We start from the raw sequence: 24,078 nt of genomic DNA on the forward strand, positions 1-24,078 counted from the left end.
TTTGTGGTTGCGGTATGGAGTTGTGGGATAATTCGCCGCGGAACATTGCTGGGAATCCACCTTGTCCCCCATAGCGGCGGGATACTGGAGCAGAACCCACAAGCTGCATGTGTGGAGAGGAACGTGAGCCGAGACATGACCGGTGATGGATTGTTTCTCCAGCCGTAAAAATGTTCCCTGGGAAAGTCTGTGACTAGCGATCGCTGCTAAGTTCGTCAGAAACTCTCGAGTTAAGTCGGGCGAGAATATCCAAAAGGGTGCTGAAAAGGGACTTTGCTCGGTTGGAAATTGCCTCGTTGCCCACATTGTGCATGATCTCAAGCAAGGCAACGCCGACCTGTCGGAGTTTCTCAACCTTCGAAAACGTTATCATACGGAATCAGGGAACGAAGGGGCCACACGAATACTAACACATGGTTCTCCGTTAGCCAGGAGGGCTTCAAAAGGTAATTCGGTCACGATTGCCACCAAATCACTCGCAATCTCGACCTTGCGCAGCGACAGCATGATCGGGTCATTTGTCAGTCCAAGAAGATCCGCAAAGCCTCGATCCGTAAATCTAGAGAGAAGAACAAGACGCAACGCATGAAATGTGACAAAGAGGTTGGCTCTCTGAGTAGCAAATGAGCGAATACGAAATTGCGCCGTGGGATCGGCTTGGTTGTCCCCGCCGGCGGAGGAAGGATCTTTGATCCACGTAGGACAGTTTTGGAGGATACTCATAAAATCGAAATACGATTGCATGATGCTCGTCCTCAAACTCGAAGTGTCTGTCGCCGGAGCTGTTGTCAGTGTGCCGCCTCTGTTTTGCAACCGCGAGAGCAGATTCAGGTCTATTAGCATCTCCGAGGCTGTGTACCACAGCCGAAAGCACAGATAAAAGCCCACGCGTAGCTGAGTCTCGAACCCGTCGATGTTCGAATTCGAGCTCATGAGGTTGCAGACCAGATTCTCATCGAACACAGTATCAATCGGCGTGTCCAAGCACATCTGATGAAGCGAAATCGGAACTTTCTGCAAAATCGACGCAGACTTGTCGCCAATGTACAGATGCCAGAATGCATTTCTCCGGAGATGTGCTTCGGGCCACTCAAGACCTTGAAAACTCGACTCATCGTAGAGCCGCATCTCTTGAACCAGACGGAGAGCCTCGCCCATGACATGCCACGACACCCGTGTCTTGCCGAGCGCATGGAGAGCATTGGAGTGAAAATAGCGAATAATGATCGAGCTGCTCTCGGGGTGCTCAACGTCGTAATCTTGATACAGGCGCAGAGCCTCGCGTGATGTCCTCAGAAAAGGCCATGCCAGGGCACTTCCGGTGGAGAAGACGGCGGTGGGCAGACTCGACGAGACGAACGCGCAGATGCCCGTCAGTAGTGCGAAAACGCGCAACGTGGACACGTCCGAGGTGGAGTGACCGGTGACCGAGATGCTGGGAATCGAGGTCTCGCCTCGGAGAATTGGAACGACGACGGGGACTGCCTGCCGGAGCATTGGCTCGCAGATAACCGGCCCTGTAGGGAACTCCCACTGCATGTAGAGGTCGATGCAGGTGGATAAGACGTCCTCGAGCGGTGCGTAGGGGAGTGCTTTCCCCAGAGCTGAGAGGAGATCATCTTGGGCGTCGCGAAATGGACTGTGTACTGGCTGTGTTGGAGGAATTGTAGTGACTCGGAGAGCCTCCGTGAACGAATTACCCGAGACAGGGCCGTTGGTCGGAGTCAAGTCCTGAGCTTGGTTTTCGGCAACTGCTGGCTCAGTATCCTGACTGGCTTGGGACGTATCTCGACGGCCTTCTTTGTGAATCCTGAAAGGCGGCCCCCTTTTCTTTGCCGGGACTGTGTATTCGCACGTCAAAGAAGACATCGAACAATTCGAGCAACAAGGGCTCTTGGCATCGCACTCCAGACCCGTCAGAATACGATCCATAATCTGTATGAGAGAAACTGACCTTGACTTTTCTCCGCCTACAGCCATCGCACGCTCGTTTGGTCATCTTTTACTAGGTATTCGAAAATACCACCAGACGGTGAATTGTGGAAGTATTTCCCCGATTGCCCGAGCCGTTGCAAAGTGGAAAAGGAATTTTCAGGGGCGGCTGACTCGAGTGGGAACGACACGGAAACGGCCGGACCATAGCAATTTGCCGCGGCGAATTGGGTTTGACCAATTGTCTCACTCAATTCTGTGGGTTTGCGGGGAGTCGTATCAAGCATTGTGGGGTTTTGAAGAGTTGATGTGGACGGAACCCATGGGGAAACATGTGGTTTGACTGTTCATCAATCTGGAGTTCATGTGGGCTAAGCCGGATTCAGTACCCTGAAGAGTTGCATAAGAACTGAGTCTAGGCCTCTATTCTGAGTTTCTTCTTGCAAGTGTTCAGGCTTTGATGGGGACAAGACACTCGAGGAACATTGTCTCTGCTCGAAGTCCTGCGGCTTCTCATATTAGCAGGTCCCGAAAGGTTTTGGCAACCAGGACCAGCCACATTCCACCATGTCGAAAACTTCGGAAACGACTTCAGGGTTCGCCGAGCTCTCCAAAAACAAGAGAGTGCTGGCTTGGTGTGAGTATTGACGCAGGCGGGAGGCTTACCGCCGCCCACTTCAGTGGACTGTTGGTTGACGAATATCGCCGGACAGGTCTCCTCATCTTCATTCTACCGATCAACTTCGGCTACGAGATCGCCCTCGTCGGCAACATCCTCGCCATCCCCGCCTTCTTAGACCGCTTCGGCGTCACCACAACCACAGGCGTCAAGGAGATCACCACACACGACCAACAAGTCCTCAATGCGGCAACAACAGTCGGCGTCTTCCTCGCAGCTTACACAACTGGCTTCATTTCCGACATAATCGGTCGCCGTCTGGTCGTCCTCCTCGGATGCGTGTTCTGCATTGCCGGAATCCTCGTCCAGGGTTTCTCCAACTCCATAATGATGCTCTTTGGCGGAAAGCTCATCAGCACAGTCGGGTTCGGACTGGGACACACCCTCGGCCCAGTATATGTTGCAGAGATCGCACCAGATTCCCTCCGTGGTGTTTGTCTCATCCTCATCAACACCATGATTGTCCTCGGTCAGTGGTCGTGTGCGCTGATCGGATACGCCGGGTCGTTCATCAGCAGTGACTGGGGATGGAGGATCCCCGTGTTTACCCAACTTGTCCCTCCGGTTCTTCTCATTGTGCTTGGAGGCATTCTTCTTCCGGAGTCGCCATCGTGGCTGCTGATGAAGGGAAGGCGAGATGAGGCGGCAAAGTCGTTGCGCAGGTTCAACGGCCCGAAGCACGACGTCGAGGAAACCCTGGCCATTATGGAAAGCACGCTGGAGAAAGAGCAAGAGCTGAACCACAAGGGTGCATCCTATCTCGAGTGTTTCAAGGGGCCAAACCTACGCAGAACTACCATCGTTGTCGTGGTTCTCTTGGCGCAGCAGCTGGCTGGATCGAACTTCGTGGCATCGTACCTACCGTGAGTTATTGATACCCTCTGTCTACGTATGACAACTTGCTAACGGACCTCGATCAATAGCTACTACTTCACAATTGCAGGCGTTGGAAACCCGATTGGAATTGCTCAAGTATGCTACAGCATCCAACTTGTCGGAAATATTTGCTCCTGGTTCCTCATCGAGCGCACTGGCCGTCGGCCTCTGATTGTCGGCGGCATCATCTCCATGTCAGCTCTTCTGTTGTTGATTGGTGGACTCAGCGTCGTTGAAGGAAATCAACGAGTACTGCAGGCTGTTGTCGCTTTCATGGCGCTGTGGGGCTTCCTGGTAAGTCGAACTCCTTTAGTATCTGTCTGAGCCATGTAACTGACATGCTCCTTCTCTGTAGTATCAGCTGTCCATTGGTGCTGTCGCATTTGCTGTGGGTGGTGAGACGCCCTCCCCCCGCCTCCGCCAGAAGACCTACTCGATCACCGTCATGAGCAACACCGCAGCCGGTTGCCTGGTGACCCAGCTCATCCCCTACCTTATCAACCCGAGCAACGCCAACCTGGGCGGAAAAGTTGCATTCGTCTTCTTCGCTCCGTCATTGATCTGCTCCGTCTACCTGTACTTCTGCTTCCCGGAGATGAAGGGCCGCAGCTACCTCGAACTGGAGGACATGTTCCAAAAGGGAGTTCCAGCAAGGCAGTTCAAGAGCTACAAGTGCGAAGTGGAAACGGTAGAAGGAAAAGACGGAGAGAAGGTCGCAGTGGTGCTAAAAGAGTGAGAATGGGTCGGACCTAACCTCTCCCATGCCTTAGATCTAACGTCGAGATATGCTTTGGCCAATGAGAAGATATAAGTACAACTCAGTATCAACAATCAGAACTTTCTTGGTAATTTCAATTAGGTGAAACTCTGTGCAAGCTCTTGCCCGCGCCCTCTAGACCGGGGCTTCCGGAGTACGGAACCCGACCGGGGAATGGCGACATCGTTGTCGGCCACCGCAGCTGCGGGCTTATCATTCAATTTTCGGCAAGAACCTGGCCAAAAGCTGAAGGATGAACCATTACCAACAGCTGATTCGACTTAGATGCGTTTTCCCCCTGCCATTCAGTAACTTGCTTTTCCTCCTCTGACTGGCGTGAGTGTTCCGACCCACCTTGCGTGCTCGTGTTGCGGGAAGACGCAATACCACCAACCGTGGCGCAATCGGCCAACCAAAATACTGAATAAATTCCTAGTATGAAGATGATCTTGAGCCAATTCAATATTCAGTAAGTTATTTGGTTGATGATAGGTTTGGTTTAGCCTGCAAAACTTAATACCGGAACTCGACGCAGCGCTATCAGGCTAAGGTCTGTTCCACCCTCGTCTACCCATTTTCTCTATCAAGATTATCATTTCAACCATCGATTGAAGAGAAGAAGATGCCAGGCAAGATTCGACGTGTCGCCGTTATCGGCGCCGGCCCAAGCGGCGCCATCGCAACTGATGCCTTGGTCAAGGAACAGGCTTTTGACACCGTTCGTGTCTTCGACCGGCGGGCCGTCCCGGGCGGTACATGGTAAGTTGAAAAGTTACATTTCGTTCAATGGCTTCCATTCTGACACAATCGAAGGATCTACACTCCCCATTTACCAGCTGCAATCCCATCATTGCGCAAGCTTCTCGACGGAACCGCAGATGCTCCCGTTCCTGTACCTGCCCAACTGCCAGCTCAGACCGACAAGTCCGAAGCAGTGAACAGCCACCAAGTTCGCTTCTCGGACACTGCCCAGCATGAGCATCTTCACACCAACATCACCCCTGAGATTATGAGTTTCACGAAAGAACCGTTTCCTGATGTCCTGACTCAGAGGATCCGAGAGAAGTACGGTGAGGACGCTCCTTTCCGCGGCCGCGAGCAGATTCGAGAGTGGGTGGAGATTATTTTCGTCAAGAACGGCCACGAGCATCTGCTGGAATTAAGTACAACGGTTGAGCTTGCTGAGAAGAGAGGCGATGAGTGGGTACTCACTTTGAGAAAAGAGCTCCCTGGGAAGGACCAGTGGTGGCAGGAAACCTTTGATGCGCTCATAGTTGCTACTGGTCATTACAACATTCCATGGATTCCCGATATCAAGGGAATTGCTGAGTATGATGAGAGGTTTCCGGGAAGAATCGTCCACAGTAAGCACTTCAGGGGCTCGGAAAAGTACAAGGGCAAGGTAAGCTGCATTGTCACACTCATAACGATTGGCACTGCTAATGCATCTACAGAAGGTCATCGTCGTGGGAGGATCCGTCTCCTCGCACGAGCTTCTCCACGAAGTCCTGCCAGTTGCCCAACATCCGGTCTACGCCTCTCTACGCGGCGACCCTATTCCTCATTTCGGCTGGGAACCATTCACGCATCCTCATATCTCCATCCAGAAACAGATAGTTCACTTCTGCCACAAGACCGGAAACATCACATTCGAGGACGGCACGAAAGTGAAGGACGTAGATCATGTCATCTTCGGCACGGGATACACCTTCAGCTTCCCGTTCCTACCGCAAGTTCAGGAGCGCCTGTTGCAAGCTGATCGTCGGTTGCCGGGGGTCTACTACCATACTTGGGACATCGAAGACCCAACTCTCGCTTTCCTGGGCATGGTAAGTCTCTAGGCTAACCAAACTTGCGTCATGAGAGATACTAACCACTTTGTGTCAGTGCGGAGGCGGCTTCACGTTCCGTCTCTTCGAGTGGCAAGCTGTTGCTGTTTCTCGTCTCCTTGCCGGGAGAGGAAACAAATTGCCGCCCAAAGAAGAACAAAAGGAGTGGGAGAGAAGGCGCGTGGCCGAGCTTGGGGGCGGTAAGGCATATTACACTATTGCGCCCGACTACAAGACTGTGTTTGAGTATTTCAGATCCGTTGCCGGAGAGCCAGCGCCGGGTACGACAGGTCGAGTGCTGCCCCCATTTGATGATAATCTTTTGGAAATATGGGCTACCATGGGCACTGCAAAGACCAAATCCTGGCAGGATTCGAGGGAAAAGGCCCAAGAAGCACTGGAAAACCAGACGATTAGGCCTCGACTTTAGAAATAATGCGGGCGTGACCTGGCTAGATAAAGGATGCTGGTCTAAGTAGTTCCAGCACATGGGATTCGTAACAGCGTACTTTAATGACCATATGTTTTTTTATCATCTGCCTACAAGTAATTGTGAAGGTTATACGTTTAGCCATCAACTCAAAGCTCCATCAATCGTTAACAATTCGGATGATCGCGCAAGGACATCTGCATCCTACGGATTTCCCTTCCATGACCCCTCAATAACATCCTCCACAGTCTTTGTGACGATGTCTGGGATCTTCGAGTTCAAGGTGTCCTGTGTTGGGACCAGAACTTGATTGGTTCCGGCGAAATAATGGATGCTGGCAAAGATAGCCTCGGCTTCATCCTGGCTAAAGCCAATGTCGGGAAATTGAGAGATGAACGAGATCTTGCCAGATTTCAGCTTCTCAAGGTCGTCATAGACCAACTCGAACTTTGCTCCTGTGCGACGAAAATTTAGCGTCGCGGATTCTCGCATTCAGCCGCGCATCAACTTACCTCGTGCTTTCTCGGAAATCTCCAGAATCTCGAGAATCGACCGCGTCTCAGCGACGATGCTGCTAATCTTGGACCACTTGTCCAGACCCATAAGCCGAGCAACGAACTTCGCCATGTCTTGCGATGCGATGAAGTTGGCTTTTGCAGAACCGTCACCGGGGATGACGGCCCATTTCTTCTCGACGTTTACGAAGTTGATCCATGGGTGCATATGGGACTTCCAGTGAGGCATGCCGTAGTAGTCCAGGAAGAAACCATTAACAACTCGCGTGTACTCGAGATCCGTTGTCTCAAGCTCATCAATTGCTTCGAAGGTGTACTGTGCCATGGGAAAGTATGAAGTTTGTCTGCGTCGCGATCAGTTTACTTGGAACTCTAAGTTTCAACATGTGGAAGATCCATACTCTCTCTTGTGCAGCATGTCGTACGCGCTGACCACAAAGCGGCGAGTCGAAGTGGACTTGTTTGCCGCCTTGACAAGCTGGATCTGAGATTCGCTGGTTTCGGCTTTGATAACACCCATCGCACTGATGACTGTTTCGATCTTGTTGTCCTCGAGAATTTTGGCTGTGCCGTCGATGTCCTTGTAGTCCACTGCGACGTATTGCACGCCATTCTGAGTTGGGCGGCTCTGGATTCAACGTTAGACTGCATCGGTACGAGTAAAAACATACGATAGCCTACCGTTCTTGAAAGTACAAAGACTTTGTGTCCCCCATGAGCGACGAGACCGTCAATGATTGTGCGGCCAACTGGCCCAGAGCCACCAGCAACTGCAACAATTGCCATTGTATGAACAGTCAAATGATATTGATAAGTGTCTAGTATGAAGATCTCGGTTACTGTTTCAGTTCAATTTCGGACTGACCATGTTGAGATTGCGGATTGCAGTTGACTTTAAAGCCCAAGCAGGGGTGGACCATTTGCTGATAGGCCATTTTTCAGTATCCGCACCCAAGTATATGATCTGCAGATGCCCTGATCCATGCACACCCCGCGATTTATATTCCGTCGAAGTTCGGTCGCACGAGCTATGTAATGCTAAGTCCGCCCCTGTAGGATCGCGCGCTAGCGGAGTTTCCTGTGTCTCGCAGCAAGTATGAGACTTACTTAGGTGACGGCATTTGGCCTTCATTCAGTTTGCGTGAGTGGCGGTCGGCAACTTGGTGCTGTCGCGGGCGAGAAAACATGGAGTGTTATATTCCGCAAGGGTGAATGATGATAAAGCTGCGTCAACAGAGCTTGCTGTAGTATGAATATTAGCCGTACAGTGTCATAAAAACTACGGGATCTCCGTAGCGCAACTATCCGATCATGAGTTTCATTCATACACCTTATTTAGTATACATCCATATGAGCTGCTCTGAGCCGGCTAGGCGGCCCGAGAACCAACAATCAAGTGGGGTTGGACGCTTTGTAATGCCCAAAAAGGAACTAAACCCAACGCCGGGTTCGAATCGGCAGGCGACTAGAATGCTGGCTAGAGATTCAAACTTTCGATGTAAGGCATGTTCTACAAATATTGCCAGGGATTATCCGGTCTCGAGTACCTTCCAATGGGTATCCATGGACTTACTCCGCAGCTGTAACATTGATCCCTAGGCTGTTCTTCCGAAATCTAGTGGTAACTTCTACCGTTGACCTTTCTGATCTTTCCGAGAAACCAAGTCCCTTCGAATTACTTGTTTCCGCGTGAGAATGGCGCAGTCCGATAACTCTCCGACAGAAAAGTCCAAGGCAGCAGGCCCTTTGCTGCCATCAGCTGGCAAGCAATTGGCCAGCTACGGAGCCGACGAGACGCAAAAGGACACAATGCCCAAGGAATCATTCCCAGCCCAGCACGAAGATCCAACTCCCGCACAGGACGTTTATCCAGAAGGAGGCACGAAAGCCTGGTACGTTGTCTTGGGGTCTTTCTGCGCCATGTTGTCTGTATTTGGTTTGCCGAATACTGCAGCGGTGTTCGAATCGTATTTCTCTGAGAATCAGCTCCGAGAATACACAGCTTCTCAACTGGGATGGATATTTTCCGTCTACCTGTTTGTCGTATATCTTATCGGCATCATAGTTGGGCCAGCTTTCGACAAATATGGTCATCGAATTCTTGTCGCTGCAGGCAGCGTCATCATGGTTGCCGGTCTAGTCGTTCTCAGCTTTTGCTCAGGTAAGTGTGTTATCTTTGGTGTTCTTTCGACATAAGAGGACACATGACTCACAAAGCTCGGCAGAATATTATCAAATTATTCTTACCTTCTCCATAATGGCTGGAATCGGCGGATCACTGATCAACACGCCATCCTTTGCCGTCATCGGCCATTGGTTCAACACAAGACGAGGGCTAGCAATGGGTCTCGCAGCTACCGGAGGCTCGTTCGGGGGTATCGTGTTCCCCTTCGTGCTTCAAGCTGCCCTGCCACGGTTCGGTTTCTCTTGGAGCATGCGTCTACTTGGGCTTATCTACCTCGTACTCGCTATTCCTGCAAATCTTTTCATGAGGACGCGTCTACCACCGAGCGAGAAATTTGATTCAATATGGCCTGACATCCGACTTTTCAAGGACGCCAAATTTGTCTTCTGCTGTGGTGGAATATTCTTCATGGAATACGGTGTACTCATCCCTCTCACGTACATCATTTCGTTCTCTGTGAGCAAAGGGCAAAACGCAAGCACCAGCTACCTTCTCCCCATTCTTCTCAACGCTGGAAGTGTCGTTGGTAGAGCCGCCCCGGGGTTCTTAGCCGATCACATCGGTCGTTTCAATACCATCATTCTCACGGTCGGACTGTGCATGGTATCGGTTTTCGGGATTTGGTTACCCGCTGGCAACTCATGGCCGACATTACTTGCATTCACCTTCATCTTTGGGTTCGCGAGTGGTGGAAACGTCAGTCTCATCCCCGCCTGCATTGGCCAACTCTGCGACTCGAGGGACTATGGTCGTTTCTTGTCCACTGCGATGCTCTCGGCCAGTTTTGGGACCCTGACTGGAATACCGCTTGGCGGTTTACTATTGAACATCGACAACGAAGCAACTGGATGGACGGCTTTGATCCTCTTTTCCGGAGCTTCCTATTTTGTCTCGCTTGCATGCTACATCACGGCGAGAATATTGGCAGTCGGTTGGGGCCTTACTGCCGTGTACTAATTGTTACAGACAATCCGCCACGTCACTCATGGGCACTTGTAATTTTACTCATTGGCATGAACAAATGAAAATGGTGTTTATTACCGGTCAATAATTGACACATTTTCCCCTAATCCTCATCCCGTCGTACCCGTTTCTGCACATAGTTATTATCCTCAACTGCGCAGAACTGCGCAGAAAATATTTCGTAGACTCATTTGTCAACTATTAAAAGCTAAGAAGCTTAGTTCTGAAATTTTGTCTAAATTAAGTCATCACTTGGTATGCGTACATGACGGTTCACCCGCTTCACTTGGCTTTCGTCGTGATATCACCTCATTTATGCAATTCGGGTTCCTGCATCAGACCTCACCCAGTCATGGCCGAGGCAAATGCAAACGGGCCTAGAATGGAATAACCAAAGAAGAGATTTACTCTTCACTAGCATCCCACATTTCGCAAAATTTTCTGTTTGCCTGCTGCGAGATTATCACCCCTTTTCTTTCCCACAAGGAAGTGACTGCCTCTCATTCTTGGGATTTCTTCCGCCCTTCCCGCCGACCTCGTCACAGAAACACCAACGCATACGAACGGAGAAACAATACGGGATCGGAGTGTCTGGTATGTTATGCTCGTTCAGTATTGTACTCCTTTCAGACACTAATCCCAATCTAGGACAATCCTCGGCTATGCCGCCTCCTCCGAAGCCTCGACCGGCCGCGGCCGTTCTGACGACCGAGAACTTCAACACGTATGTCGTGTATAAACGAGACACGAAGCATTTACTTTACTGGATGATCAACACCTCGAACTCCATCATCAAAAAGTACCCGAACTCCCAAGACTGCTCTCCGGCGACCCCGCAGCTCGACATCAACACATCCGGGCAGACCACAGTAGCAGGCCTCCTCGCCATGGCCCAGCTCATTGCTCGATACATCCAGCCCATCCCAAAGATGGTTCTTCAGCTGCTTTACTGGATTATTCAAGCGCGAGCTACCTATCACAAGGAGTTTCAAAGGCACGCTGCCAACCATCCTGACGCCGATCTCGAGAGGAGCAACGCGTCCCACAAGCACTTCATCGATGCCCTTGCCCATGTCCTGGAAGCTTTTGGCGGCAAAGATCAACTATCAGCGCCCCAGGACAAACGCCACGTCAACGTCACCAGGGAGGAAGTCGAAGAGATGTTGTTCTCGAACAAGTTCTCCGTCCTCCACGTCAACCCCGCCGGTGGCCCAGACAGCGAATCAGAGCAGGAGGAACAGAATCATGGTCAAGCCATCAGGAACAAGAGGACGAAGGGACGAAAGGTTCAGTCGAAGAAGTCGAAGAAGGGACGTAAGGCACCGGCTCAGCGCGCTTCAGACGACCTTGAAGACATACCACTGGAGAACTATCGCCTCCTAGAGAGTGACGAAGAGCTTTTGCTGGAGTATACCATGGCAGTATTTGCTTTGAGAAATGAGTGGCAACTGCTCCGAGACTACCTCTTGGAAGCATGGGATGACGTCGCCTACAAAGGCATGAACACCGTCGTCGCAACAGGCTTGTGCAAGATGGCGGTCGCAATGGTTCAACGATCGGAGCTCAGCATCTTCGTAGACTTCCTCGGCAAGGACTCGTACGAAATTTGCATGCTGATCTTGACGCGTGGAGGTCACATCGACGAAATGCAGAAGAACAGTATTGCACTAGACAAGGCCGAGGGCTACGAAGGGCCTGACCTCGACCTGCGCGAGCAGATCATGCTCTATGCGTATCGGGACCTATTTGATTTCATCAAAGACTTTCGCCATAACCGCAACGGTAAGCCTACCAAGGCAATGCAGACGGATACCGAATGGGACCCCAACTTTGCAATCGCGGACGCTACGAACGAGCAGAGGATCAAGTGGCGACGCGCCTATGCCATCAGCTGGTTGTACGATCTGGTGAACGTCTTTTCGTCGCCATTCTTCGAGCATGGTTTAGCCGACCGTCATCAGAGGAAGAACAAGCTTGAAGATGTGGATTGGACGACCACAAAGGTTCCGTGGAAAGAGCATCGAGGACTATTCGGCCTGAACGACTTCGCGGCCTGGGTTACCACGCTGGCGATGCAGAAGCCTGGAGCAGACGGCGATCTGGCAAAGAAGATCTTACCGCATCACGTCTTTCAGCTCCAATGCGTTCTCGATGCCACGACTGTGACGAAAGGCTGGAACTTTGACGACACTGGCGCTCATCTGCTAAAGCCAATCGCGTGGGACTTCCGCCCCAGACGGGACATCGACGATTTCGTTTTTACGAGACTCGAAACTTCCGGTGCTCAGTTTAGAGGGGGCGTCACCTCAATACTAACAGCTCTCAAAATTGATGGTGATGTGCACCGCGACCACGACCGCCATTACGTGAAGGCTCGTGCCCTCATCAATCTTGAGAACGACCTGCTCCGGAGCTTGGGAACGTCTTACTTGGCCAAACCGCAGTCTTCTAGACCACCATCCAGATTTCTTTCCACCAATTCCAACGGTCTTTGGGACTTCTCACCGTATATGTGCGGCGAGGGGTTAGCGGAAGCTCTCCAGCTGGCGTACATCGCCGGCATGTGGTTGATGGACGTCATGCCGGAGCCGACGATGGCTTTGCACATTTACAACATGCTGGTTGAACAGAAACGTATGGAGCCCCTCCAGATGTACGGGTTTCTCCAGAGGGAATTTCGGAACTGCTTCTTCGTCGATGGTCAACCCCCAAAGTCGGACTTCAAGAATGCTCTGGTGAAACAGTGCGGCATACAGAACCATGGTCTCCACCGATTCAGACGCAATGAGCGAAGACTCCACCCGAAGACGGCCGGAGAGATCAGAGTCGGCCACTGGATGTTTGAACAGAACCACTTCTTCAGGAGGAAGTCCATGCTCATGCTTTATGCCGAGTCCAACTGGAATCCCAGCCGCATACCTGACAGCGAGCTCGGTATTAACACAATGGTCACGTCCGGCCGAGTTGGCAGAACCAAAGAGGTTATTGATCCAGTCACTGGTGAGAGCAAGCTGGAGGACACCGATCTCATCAAGCATCTCAAGTCCCTAGGGATGGACGAGAAGTTCATGTTCGACTTTGCTTCCAAAGTTCGAGAGGAGAGAAAGAAGAACGGCGATTACTCTGGCGATGAGACACTCCCACGTCTCCAGATGGCGAGAAGGCTCAGGGAGAAAAGTGATCCTCATGATATATCGGCCGCAGAGTTGATGGAAAGCTCCAAGCATGACCTTCTCAACGATATATCCGGCAAAGCTCCTTTGTCGGGAATCAACTTCATCTGGATCGCTGCCGAATTCGCGGACATGTTCAGGGAACTCGAGATGCAGCTTCAATCCAAGCAGAATCCTTTGTACCAACGCATTTACGAGAGTCATTCGCGATGGAGCCATCTCAAGAGAGTTGGGCTCACTCGGTTTGCGATGGAAGGAAGAAATGAGGACTGTCTGGAGGCAATGGCTCACATATTGCAGGCTTCACCAACGCAGTTCGAGGAATACCTCTATTGGCAAGAGTTCGGAGTTCCCATGTGTATGAGGATGGAGAGGAAGATGGATAGGGCTCTCAAATTCGCAAAAGACACCATGGGCGCGGCGTTTTTTGACATCGAAAAGTGGAAAAGTTTCTTACCTGAGCTGGTGGATGACGATTGGGCTAATTGGATGGAATATTTCCAGGAATTGTGTCTGAGAGGCTAGATTTGTCAATTTTTGTTGAGATTTAGGGGACATTGAAATGTGATATTTTGGATTTCAAAAAGATTGACCGCGTTTTGACAGTATGCATGACTTTTCAGAGGAATTACTTATCTACCCAATTAATGAGACTGCCTCGTGATGAGAGTGCCACTTGATTCTCCTTCCCAGTGGAATATTCTCTTTATGTAATAAATATGCTGGATGACGGGTGTTAACAGGAAGAGCTTGGTCTCAATAATATGCCGTGGTAAACAATGCTGACCGTTTCTTTTGGTTTCTATTCACGTGGACCTTTGACTTCCTTGCTACAAACACCAGACACAGGCGTATCTTGCAGAGATTTCACTCCGCCAACAGCAAAGCTATTTCTTTGTATGGGAACATCTGGATCCAAGGCCAAAAATATCTTTCTGCCTGAAAGCCCTGCCGGACCTTCCTCTTGCCAGTACTTTCGGTTAGGGCTGACTTGTTTTAGCAAAAGTCGCACTTTCCTCCCTCCTCAACACCATCCTGCGAGATGCCTACCAACCCATAAGAGGTACTCCGATCCTCTTCATCATACCAACCAGATCATTCCATTCACAGATTCCTTTTATTCTCATCTGGACCCCTCTCATCTGGACCACGTCCTCTAACATACTCGCTGTCACGGCGGAGAGTCGTCCGCCGGGTGAAATTGCCCAAGCAGATCGGCTGAGAATCTCGCGAACCACTTCAATCGGGCTGACAGTCGCCTTGGCTGCGACACGGTAGGTCCCCGCTTCCAAAATATCTTTTTGACAGAAAAGGTACTGACGAGTCGTCCAGATAGCCGCGATGACTCCTCATCGCCCCGACGCGACACCGACCGACGCGCCGATCGCGAATCGAGCTTCCTACATCGGCTACAAACACAACACGAGAGATTTTGTGAGATGGATGGTAAAGACGACAATCTTTGCCATGAGATCCCGCTCCACCGACGAAGGCGAGGCATCCCTGCCCTCCGACATCAAGACCACCGGAAAGTTCAAGATCGCTGATCTGTTGTCGATGGCCAGCTTCATCGCCAAGACGCAGGTGACAGTGTCTGGTCACATCTACCGCTTGGTGCTGTCAATTGTCCGAGCAAGAACCACGCACTACGAGGCCTTCAAACTTCACGTCTCTGTTTTCCCGGATCCCGCTATCGAGCGAAGTAACGCGACTCACCTTTACTTTATCGATTCCATGCTCAGGATTTTCTCAATCTTGGGTGGCAACGTCTGGCTTGCACAGCAGATGCAGGCTACGCAGCTGAGAGCTAGGGGCCAACAAGCTAGCGACATCAACGAGGTGAAGGAGTTCATCTTCAGCAACAAATTCGATTCCCTCAACGTCGAGCTCTGCGATGACCAGTCTGACTCGGAGTCCGACACGGAACCCGCCGCCTCTTCCAAGCAGCAGAAGAATCGGAAGAAGAAGGGTGGGAAAGGAAAGAAATCCAAGACAGCTGGCAAGAAATACAGCAAGAGGGACGACTCGACTTCGGAGATTGATGATGTCTCTCTGGACCACTACCGCATTCTGGAGGACGACGAGGACCTCATGATGAGATACACAATTGCAGCTTGCGCCTTCAAGTCCGAATGGACCCAAATCCGAGCTTACGTTCAAAGAATGTGGCACGATGTGGCCTTCGATGGGCTGAATGCCGCTACAGCTGGTGCTACGTCCAATCTTGCCATTGCCAAGATTAAGCATACGGAGTTAGAGATGTTCGTCGACTTTCCTGACAATGATTCGTATGAAACCATCATCCAGGCGCTTACGCGAAACGACCCAGACGGATTCCAGTCATTGGCTGAGAAGCAAGCTGCCAATGGTACCGAAGATTGTGCAAGTGGCCAACTCGATACTTCAGAGCAACTTCTCATCTACGCTTACCACGATCTCGTCGACTTTGTTTCCGACTTTCAGAAGAACCGTAGCGGAAAACCCACCAAGTTTATGCAAGCAAAGTTGGGTATCTGGGACCCCAAATTCTGTCTCCGCGATGCCACCAAACAACAAAGACTCAAGTGGCGCAGAACGTTCACGATCAATTGGCTGTACGATTTGGTGAATGTCTACACCCGTCATGCGCAAAAAGCTCTTGGAACGCGCTGCCTGGATGGCTCGGTGGACGTATCTGCAGATGGACACTGGGGTGTTTTCCGAAACCTATTTGGCTTGCACGATTTCGCTGCCTTTGTCACATCTCTTGCCATCTTGAAGCCAGGTTCAAGTTTCCGACACAAGATCCTGCCGCATCACGTATTTCTGCTTCAGTGCGTCGTTGACGCAACCATGATCTACCATGGTTGGTCTATTTGCGAGCAAGGCAGTCACAACTTACAGCTCCCAGCGTCAGAATTCTCCCCACGCGACGATGTGGATGAGTTCCTGGACACAAATGGTCGCGGTGGTCTGGGGTACATGCGATCAACCGAGGTTCTCAAGGACATTCTGCGCATTCACTCAGAATCATGCGGTGATGGCAGCGTGTATGCACACCCGATTGATATGCTCCAGTTTGCAGAAGCCTATTTGGGCAGCTGCCTGGGTTCGTCCGGGTTCGATTTCGGGCTCATGATGGCCCCTTCTCGCTTCTCGCAGACAAACATGAATGGACTCTGGGACTACTCGCCCTTTCTCTGCGGTGTCGGTTTGGTCGAGGCTCTCCAAGTTGCGTTCAACACTATGATGGAAGTCTGGGACTCTATGCCGGAACCTGTCATGCTCATGCATCTCTATAATATGCTGGCGAAGGAAGGATACATCCCGTCACGAATGCCGATGTACACGACCATTCACAGATTGTTCAGTGATGCTTTTTACGCAGGAGGCGAGGTCCCCGTCTCAGACTATGCGGAAGCCAGCAAAGCTTTGGTGCACACGATCCCCAAGAGGTTGAGAAAAAGGCGCACGGCCATGGCGCAATCGGACTTCATCAAATTGATTGGTCGCTCTAGAGGCAAACATAACATGCTATACAACATGACGGCTCAGTTGACGCTATATCAAGATGCTGGGTGGAACCCGAGTCGTATTCCCGACAGCCTCCTTCATCCAGGAGCAGCGTTGAAGGCGGTTCGTCAGGGAAAAGTCGGAAATAATGCGACATCAATTGACGAGAAGCGACTTGAAAACTTTGTGCGTCAGTATAAATGCAAAACCCAAGTATTTGATCGCCCAAAGCTGCCTGACGCAGCGCCCTTACAAGTCCAGGATGTCACAGCAGATTGTTGCAGCGACAATGAAGATGCCGTTGACAATCAGCAAACTGGATTCGGCATTTGGAGATCTGAAACCATCTTGGGTGATCTGGACGTCGCCATGATAGACTTCGGAAACGACATCAACGGAGAATACGCCTACACAGGCATAGACTATGCGATGGTGACGATTGATTTCATCTGGCTCCTCGTCGAAATTGAGACCGACTTGTCCAAAATGAGGCATCCCATTTTCACAGAAATATACGAAAACCCGCGAATCCCGAATATTATCATGAAGCGGTGTCAACTTGTCCAGACAGCATTGAGATCTCATGATAAAGAGTTCCTGACCGTTGTGGCCAAATGTTTCTCGAAGAGAGAGGCTCCTGGTGCCTGTCCAAGAATCACATGGCCATATTACTGGCGCAAGATGGAAAAGCCGATCGACCGACAGGCGAAATTGTTGATGGAACACATGCCCACCCAGCGAGATCGATCAACAGTGCCTGCAGATGTATATACCTAAGGGTAGATGGAAGCAGATTGAACAGACCCGGGAAGAAAACGAGGTCTTACACTACAATCACATACATTCTCTTGTGGTGTTTGTCACCCATCAGAGTTTGACGTAGCCGGCTGACCATCTAAATGACAACATACCCTGTGAATGTGTTTATGAATAATTACGATATTACGATATACGTTTGCTAGTAAGGCACTCAAACACGATCGACCTTCCACCCACCGGGCACACGTCGCTGGAAGAAACCAGTCGGGTCGTACTTTCCAGCTACTTCCTTTAAGAACTTAACGTTTTCCACGCCATAGGATCCGATGACGTCTTGTTCTGGGTTGGCGTAGTTCATGTAGAGGTATGTTGAGTGTCCCTCCAGTGAGGCTGAGTATGCCCTCAACTCCTCAATGGCCTGAGCCATCTTGGACTGCACCACACCTTCATAAACAGCATCATCGGCGGCCAAGGTGCCTCTTGCCTCGAACAAGATCGAGTCGGCCGGCAAGTTCTGATCGTGTCCCAAGATGTTGTTGCTGGGTGTGACACCAGCAAGACTCTTGGGAAGAGGCTGGAAAACGAAGTTGACGGACACCGGAACGTCCGCGGCGTCGAAATCTTGAGTTAGCTCGACGAATATGTCGGCGGCCTTATTCATGATCGCAGCAGTAGCTTGGACGGACAGTGTGAAAGGGACGTAGTGCGAGCCGCCGGTGTCCGCGATACTAGCCGCGACCTTGCTGAGCGGCTGCTTCGCTCTTGCATCTCTCGTCAACGTGATGTTATTGAAAGGTGCGAAAGTTGGCGAATTCTCGTTTCCGTCGGTAGCAACAGCCATGGCCATGACAGAAAGACTGCCAGAGTCGGATCGGTAGACAACGAACTCATGATCCGGGTTTCCTGATCCGATGGAGCTGGCGTAGTTGACGAACTGGTTGATGACCACATCAAGATTGCTCCATGAGGTGAAAAGAAGACCACCGTATGCACCACTGGGTGGGATCGTGAAGGTCCGCAGATCGAATCGAGTGACAATACCAAGATTGCTGCCACCGCCCTTCAAGGCCTTGAAGAGATCTTCGTTTTCCGTAGCGGACGCCTCCACGATAGAGCCATCCGCAAGCACCACCTCATATCCGACGACGTTGTCACACGACAGACCCCAGAGCTGGGTATGATAGGACGCGCCTCCCGAAACAAGAAGGCCACCCACGCCGACGTGGCCGGAACGGCCGCCAGTGACACCGAGATTATACGGCTCCAAGTATGTCATGACGTTGCCCCAGCGTGCTGCAGGGCGAATTTGCGCCACGTTCTGGTATTGAATATCAGCCGACAGTGTTGTTTCAACCGGTTGATGTGAATCTTACCTTAGTCAGCATGCTCTGGCCAGTCCACGGAGCCGTTCCATTGAAACAGCTGCTCTTGACAAGCTCGGTCGTGTTGAAGAACGTGAGGTCGATGGTGACGCCGCGGTGGACAGCGTTGTTGTCATAATCGGAGTGACCACCAGAGCGGACGGCGATATCCCAATTGCCAGCACCGCTTACCCCAGCTAAAGCTTTGACAGTGGTCGAAACCTCTTCTGTAGACCGAGGTTGAACGATACAGTAAGGTCTCAGGCGTCGGTTCTCCGACGAGTAATACGTTGACGTGCTCTCGCCATAGGCGACATCGGCAGGGAATGCCAGAATGTCCCCGAGACCTGCGCTAAGGAGGGCATCACACTTGCAAGAAAATGTCAGAACATTGCGCAAAACTTCGTTACGAGACAGTGATAGTGAAAGATTCTATAAAGAAAACAAATGCAAAGAAAACGTAATCAGAACAGAACTTACACCTTTGAAACCCGTTGACATGGAAGTGCCATTCGCTTGGGCCAATGCATCGGCACCAAGGCCAGCCGACACAGCTGCGCCAAGAATCCTGATAGGTTTCATGATTCAAGCTGCTGAAGAACAACGAGCGGCTGGGTGGGACGGAAGCGGAAACGGCGACGAGGTTGTGTGTCAACGAGATGTCCTTAGGGCGCAGGTCTTACGTCTTTAATAACGGAAGTTCTTCTCATCGACTCCATCGTGGCAGTTTCCACTATTCCCATCAATCAAATAAGTCATAGAGGCAAATCATACCATAACAAGATCAGGCCCCTTGTCATCTCCGTCCGTTCGGAGCCGGGGTCAGACTCGGGTGAACCAGTCATCGTCCATGCCGCAGTCGCAACGCCGTTAGCAAATTCGGAGATGCATACAAAACGGGATCTTGAATCTCTGATATATAATCAGGATCATTCGAATCCGCCATGCGCCTTCGTACTGTAATCTATCCCCCTCGTTCCTGCAGCTCTGCATCGGACGCGCCTAGGCGGCACAGCATACCTACACCCCGGCACTTCTGCGTTAGTTGCAGAAGGGTAATATCGGTTGGCCCAACCTGATAGGACGGTAACCCTCCTCGTACGGATGCCAAGTCGGGGACAGGAACCGCAGCCCTGGAGGGCGGCACGTAAGCTTGATCTGGAACGTCAAGTGGGAGAAAAAGCGTTGTTGGACCGGTCTTTGATGAGATCAACCCTTGCTAAACGAAACCGAGCAAGTTCCCACAACATGTGAGTGTGCCTACCGCACAAATGATCAGGCCTGGCCTTTGCGTGCGTTGGCCCTATCTCCGAGATGTCAGCGGCGGGATATCCGCCTTGACTTCGACTTATTGTTGGGTCCAAATTTGACGTCTGGCCACTCCCATGGGGCAGATTCTGTGAAGCGAGCCGTCCACGAGTCAGAGTCGACAACCTCGTACATAAGGAGTTCAGCCCAGTTTCTCGCGCGGTTTTCGCACTGCGATTTCCATCTGATTGATCCTGGAAATCCTTTGTGGCCCGGTGCTGGCTCTGTCCAGGCATCCGCAAAATCGGTCGCATCATGTCTGGGTCTACCGGCGAGCTTGCGGTGCTCGTGCATGCTACTACATGGTCTGTGAGTACATCCTCGATCGTCACTATACGTCTATTGTTATTCGTGGCATGTTGCTAATACACCATGACGGCAGTTGTTCTTTCTAGCAACCGTTTTCCTTGGTCTCAGGATCTTCAGTCGCATACGAAATACAGGTGTTGGTCTCCAGGCAGATGACTGGGTGTTAGTAGCAGGATGGATCTTCCTACTGCTAGCCTCCGCCAACGTTTCCTGGTTGATGAGTGTCTTCTTGATACCAGGAAACGTACTGAAGATCACCCTTGCTCGATCCCATCATAATCTGCAATCCGTTGCTCTTGGCCTCACAAAGACGTCTTTCGGAATCACGCTCCTGCGACTGATGCCTGGTGGGTGGGAAGCGAAGTTGATCTGGGGTCTCATCATCACGATGAACTTACAATTTGCCGTACATATTATTGCGACATGGCAAATGATATGCGGTGCACCCGACCAATGGCATATTGGTGGAAGCAACTGTTGGCGTTTGGATCAATCAGTGACATTTTCGGTCTTCAGTGCTCGTAAGTCGTAGCCCATGTGTTCCATCTCTTCCAAGATCACTGAGGTCTGAGGCTGACGATGTACAATTTGGACAGTATACTCGGCGCTTTGCGACTTCATCCTGGCCCTTCTACCGTGGAAGATGATATTCAATCTGAAGATGAAACGATCGGAAAGACTCAGCGTGGCCCTGGCTTTGAGTATGGGGGTACTTGCAGGAGTTACAGGCATTATGAAAGCTGTTCAAGGGTACAAGCTGCTGAGCGTGAGGTCTCCAGACTGTGAGTAGAACCTTTTGACTCCTTGCAAGCTTGATCACGTACTGATGTGACATGATATTTCACAGATATGTACAACCAAGCAGTATACTGGATCTGGTCCATGGCCGAACCGAACGTCACTATCATCTCCGCGTCGATACCCGTGCTGAGAGGTTTCGTTCGCAGCGCTCGAAAACGAACAGAGTCATCCCCTGGTGCGGGAGCATACATCAAAACCGGAGAGCAGAGTAGCAGGTTCTACAACCGTAGCGTAGTTACGGCGACTAGGGCGGAGCCTCGAGATCAGGATTCTGCCAGCGACAAGAGCATCCTGGGGAAAACTCCTCGGGATGGGAATACTCCGGCCGCTGGTGGCATCGCGTTGACGACTGAAGTCAGTGTTGAGTACGAACCTCGTCCCAAGACTGGGGTTCTTATGAGAGAAGACGAAGTCTCCGGGGAGTTTGAGATGGGTCGCATAGTGCCTGGCGATGCGAAGAAGTAGCTTTAGTTAAGTAGAATCGAAGAGGATTATTCAATGTGATCTCCGAATGAGCAGTTATATTTCCGGAAGGGATAGTCTTCCATCTTGATCGCAACTCTTCAACCGGCGAGTAGCTTGTCGACGGAGCCCTGAGCAGAGATGCAGCTTTCAGTTGAGAATGCTTGGCCCTTACTATTCAGGAGCAATCATCTGCCGATCCCATCACTTTATGTACCGATCACGAGGAGGGGATATCCCCAAAATATGGCAAAGTATTCTTTGGCATTTCACAAGAAGTGCATCACTGGCTGATTCAGCGTAAACCGAGTTACAGAATATTGGAGATGAAGTTGGAGTGAATTTGAACTTGTCAATTCAATTAATTAACGAGGTATCTTAAGCCATGACTTCGGCATACTTCTAATCTTCTAGTCAAACAGTATCATGCTACAACCACCTGTGAAAAAATTCAAATCCCACACAACCGTACCGATCAAATCCATCTGAGTGATTTTGATTTACACGTATCGGCTGTCCGACTCATATGGTTGGGACTGATGGGCTTTGGCGGGCTCGTCGCTTGAGTAGCCATTGTACTCTGTCGGTTGGTTCTGGTTTGTACGTGAATATTCGCCGCGCAAAGTTCCCTTGCGATGCCTGTGGTAGATGACAGAAGCATAGATGAGCAATCCAAGGAACGAGGCACTAAGCATATGGTCAGTTACTGTCACATTCTCATGTATTTGGTTGGAGATTACTCACTAAATGATGATGTTGACGATGATAGTGACCGCTCTTCCCGATGCACCAGCAATGGTGAGGATAAAAAGTGCCGTCCAAATAGCGGTTTGGATACTATGACGACGGTATTAGCCAGCTGAATCTTGACAGCATCCTCTCATATACGATTGATACTCACCAGTTGGCAATGAGGAAGAATCGCGGTGTCAAGGTTCTTCGAGACCGTTTGACGATGCAGACGATGTCCAGTAAGAGGCAAGCAGCGATGATAACCATGACAACAACGAGAATGGCAATGATCCAGCCTTCTGTCCTTCGTGAGGTATTGATGCCCAGGTCTTCTTTGTTGTTCGCGGCAACACTAATGACGAGGGCGTACATGATGACCTGGAAGATCATCACCGCGATACGGACGATGTAAAAGGGTATGATGACCCTCTTGAGAAATGGCGAGCCATCGCCGACGGTGTATCTTTGTGACATGATGGTACGAGTTTGAGGTCTGGTTGGTTGAATGTTTCGATTATTCAAGTTCACGATAATGACTTGTTTGGCTTCGACTCTTTTCTGACGGGGATGTCGTCGTACTTTAAGTACAATATCAGTCAGACAGATTGATTGCATTCTCTCTACTTGCATTGTGCCTTGCCCCTCAGCGCCTCACTCAGATGTCTTGACTTGCAGGTTGTTGTTGGCCCCTCAGCCCCCCCTTACAGCCCGTTTGCTGATCACCTTGCTCTCACACAGCCCTAAGAACAACTTTATCTCTGATCCAGTCACAGGGATTGATGGAGTTCTTGGGTAGACCAACGCGCCCTGGATGCAACCCATCCAGCCTTTCAGCGGGTAGCGAAGGCCCGAGACCCCTGTGCGCCAGGGATCTCGGCTGACATCAAGCGCCCACTGCCGGTGTGCCTGAACTGCCACAGCCCCAGACCGGCTGGCGATCTCGGGCGCATGCGTCTTGTCGTGCGCTTGCCGTTTTTGTAGCGAGGCATACCCTGCAAACTATCAATTGTGTAATTCTGTTGCCTACGTAGTGGAGCGTTCGCTGCAGGCAAAAATGATACAGCCGGGGATGGGTTAGAGAGAATAATACAGCGAACAGCGTTCGGGTGTTGTAATGTCACCCTAGCTAGTCCGATCTGGCGCTGTTCTCCCGTACCTTAACAGGATGTCATGGCAACCCTAACCTCACGGACTTCAACTCCGTGATAAGAGATCGTATGTAGAAACCAAATCGTTTTGTTTTCTCGGCATGCCCGACGTGACGTGGGCAATATTGGCTCTTGAACGAAACTCACCTCGTTCTCGCAGGCCAATGATAGCAGAGAAATGCTCGTAACAGTACCCCCAAGCTCTTCAGTGCTACGGGAACTCTCACTCTCTCTGAGAGGCCTACCATTCCAGCTGAAAGTAAGTTCTTGCGCCCCCAAATGTCCCATCAAAGTCAACTTTGCTATCGCATTTAGAATCCGAGTTTTATAAATTGTGTTTTGTTTGGCTGTCTTTTTCGAACTTGCG

General features: G+C 50.9%; 8 protein-coding genes across 8 annotated transcripts; 4 read left to right on the forward strand and 4 right to left on the reverse strand.

The window, feature by feature from the left end:
* Nucleotides 1–193: 193 nt before the first annotated feature.
* Nucleotides 194–1,728, reverse strand: CkaCkLH20_07210 (C6 transcription factor; the record flags this gene model as incomplete). The annotated part of the gene is made up of 2 exons (XM_038889927.1): nt 194–355; nt 412–1,728. The coding sequence occupies 2 exons, from the start codon at nt 1,726–1,728 to the stop codon at nt 194–196; spliced, it is 1,479 nt and encodes a 492-aa protein (XP_038744851.1).
* A 771-nt stretch (nt 1,729–2,499) lies between these two features.
* CkaCkLH20_07211 (maltose permease) lies at nt 2,500–4,223 on the forward strand (the record flags this gene model as incomplete). The annotated part of the gene is made up of 4 exons (XM_038889928.1): nt 2,500–2,569; nt 2,646–3,474; nt 3,535–3,781; nt 3,843–4,223. The coding sequence occupies 4 exons, from the start codon at nt 2,500–2,502 to the stop codon at nt 4,221–4,223; spliced, it is 1,527 nt and encodes a 508-aa protein (XP_038744852.1).
* A 643-nt stretch (nt 4,224–4,866) lies between these two features.
* On the forward strand, nt 4,867–6,503 carry CkaCkLH20_07212 (uncharacterized protein; the record flags this gene model as incomplete). Its single annotated transcript, XM_038889929.1, has 4 exons — nt 4,867–5,003; nt 5,058–5,646; nt 5,699–6,073; nt 6,132–6,503. The coding sequence occupies 4 exons, from the start codon at nt 4,867–4,869 to the stop codon at nt 6,501–6,503; spliced, it is 1,473 nt and encodes a 490-aa protein (XP_038744853.1).
* Nucleotides 6,504–6,707: 204 nt separating this feature from the next.
* On the reverse strand, nt 6,708–7,804 carry CkaCkLH20_07213 (uncharacterized protein; the record flags this gene model as incomplete). The annotated part of the gene is made up of 4 exons (XM_038889930.1): nt 6,708–6,958; nt 7,016–7,362; nt 7,420–7,646; nt 7,700–7,804. The coding sequence occupies 4 exons, from the start codon at nt 7,802–7,804 to the stop codon at nt 6,708–6,710; spliced, it is 930 nt and encodes a 309-aa protein (XP_038744854.1).
* Nucleotides 7,805–8,713: 909 nt separating this feature from the next.
* CkaCkLH20_07214 (uncharacterized protein) lies at nt 8,714–17,608 on the forward strand (the record flags this gene model as incomplete). The annotated part of the gene is made up of 5 exons (XM_038889931.1): nt 8,714–8,947; nt 9,005–9,179; nt 9,244–10,017; nt 10,815–13,804; nt 14,672–17,608. 5 exons carry the CDS (start codon nt 8,714–8,716, stop codon nt 17,606–17,608), a joined length of 7,110 nt encoding a protein of 2,369 aa, XP_038744855.1.
* Nucleotides 17,609–17,801: 193 nt separating this feature from the next.
* Nucleotides 17,802–19,533, reverse strand: CkaCkLH20_07215 (FAD binding domain-containing protein; the record flags this gene model as incomplete). The annotated part of the gene is made up of 3 exons (XM_038889932.1): nt 17,802–18,908; nt 18,964–19,320; nt 19,432–19,533. The coding sequence occupies 3 exons, from the start codon at nt 19,531–19,533 to the stop codon at nt 17,802–17,804; spliced, it is 1,566 nt and encodes a 521-aa protein (XP_038744856.1).
* Nucleotides 19,534–20,514: 981 nt separating this feature from the next.
* Nucleotides 20,515–21,834, forward strand: CkaCkLH20_07216 (uncharacterized protein; the record flags this gene model as incomplete). The annotated part of the gene is made up of 4 exons (XM_038889933.1): nt 20,515–20,568; nt 20,642–21,089; nt 21,165–21,350; nt 21,416–21,834. The coding sequence occupies 4 exons, from the start codon at nt 20,515–20,517 to the stop codon at nt 21,832–21,834; spliced, it is 1,107 nt and encodes a 368-aa protein (XP_038744857.1).
* Nucleotides 21,835–22,331: 497 nt separating this feature from the next.
* Nucleotides 22,332–23,037, reverse strand: CkaCkLH20_07217 (uncharacterized protein; the record flags this gene model as incomplete). The annotated part of the gene is made up of 3 exons (XM_038889934.1): nt 22,332–22,518; nt 22,576–22,668; nt 22,733–23,037. The coding sequence occupies 3 exons, from the start codon at nt 23,035–23,037 to the stop codon at nt 22,332–22,334; spliced, it is 585 nt and encodes a 194-aa protein (XP_038744858.1).
* Between the last annotated feature and the right edge of the window lie 1,041 nt (nt 23,038–24,078).

Source organism: Colletotrichum karsti (assembly GCF_011947395.1).
Source record: "Colletotrichum karsti strain CkLH20 chromosome Unknown Scaffold22, whole genome shotgun sequence".
Taxonomy (NCBI): domain Eukaryota; kingdom Fungi; phylum Ascomycota; class Sordariomycetes; order Glomerellales; family Glomerellaceae; genus Colletotrichum; species Colletotrichum karsti.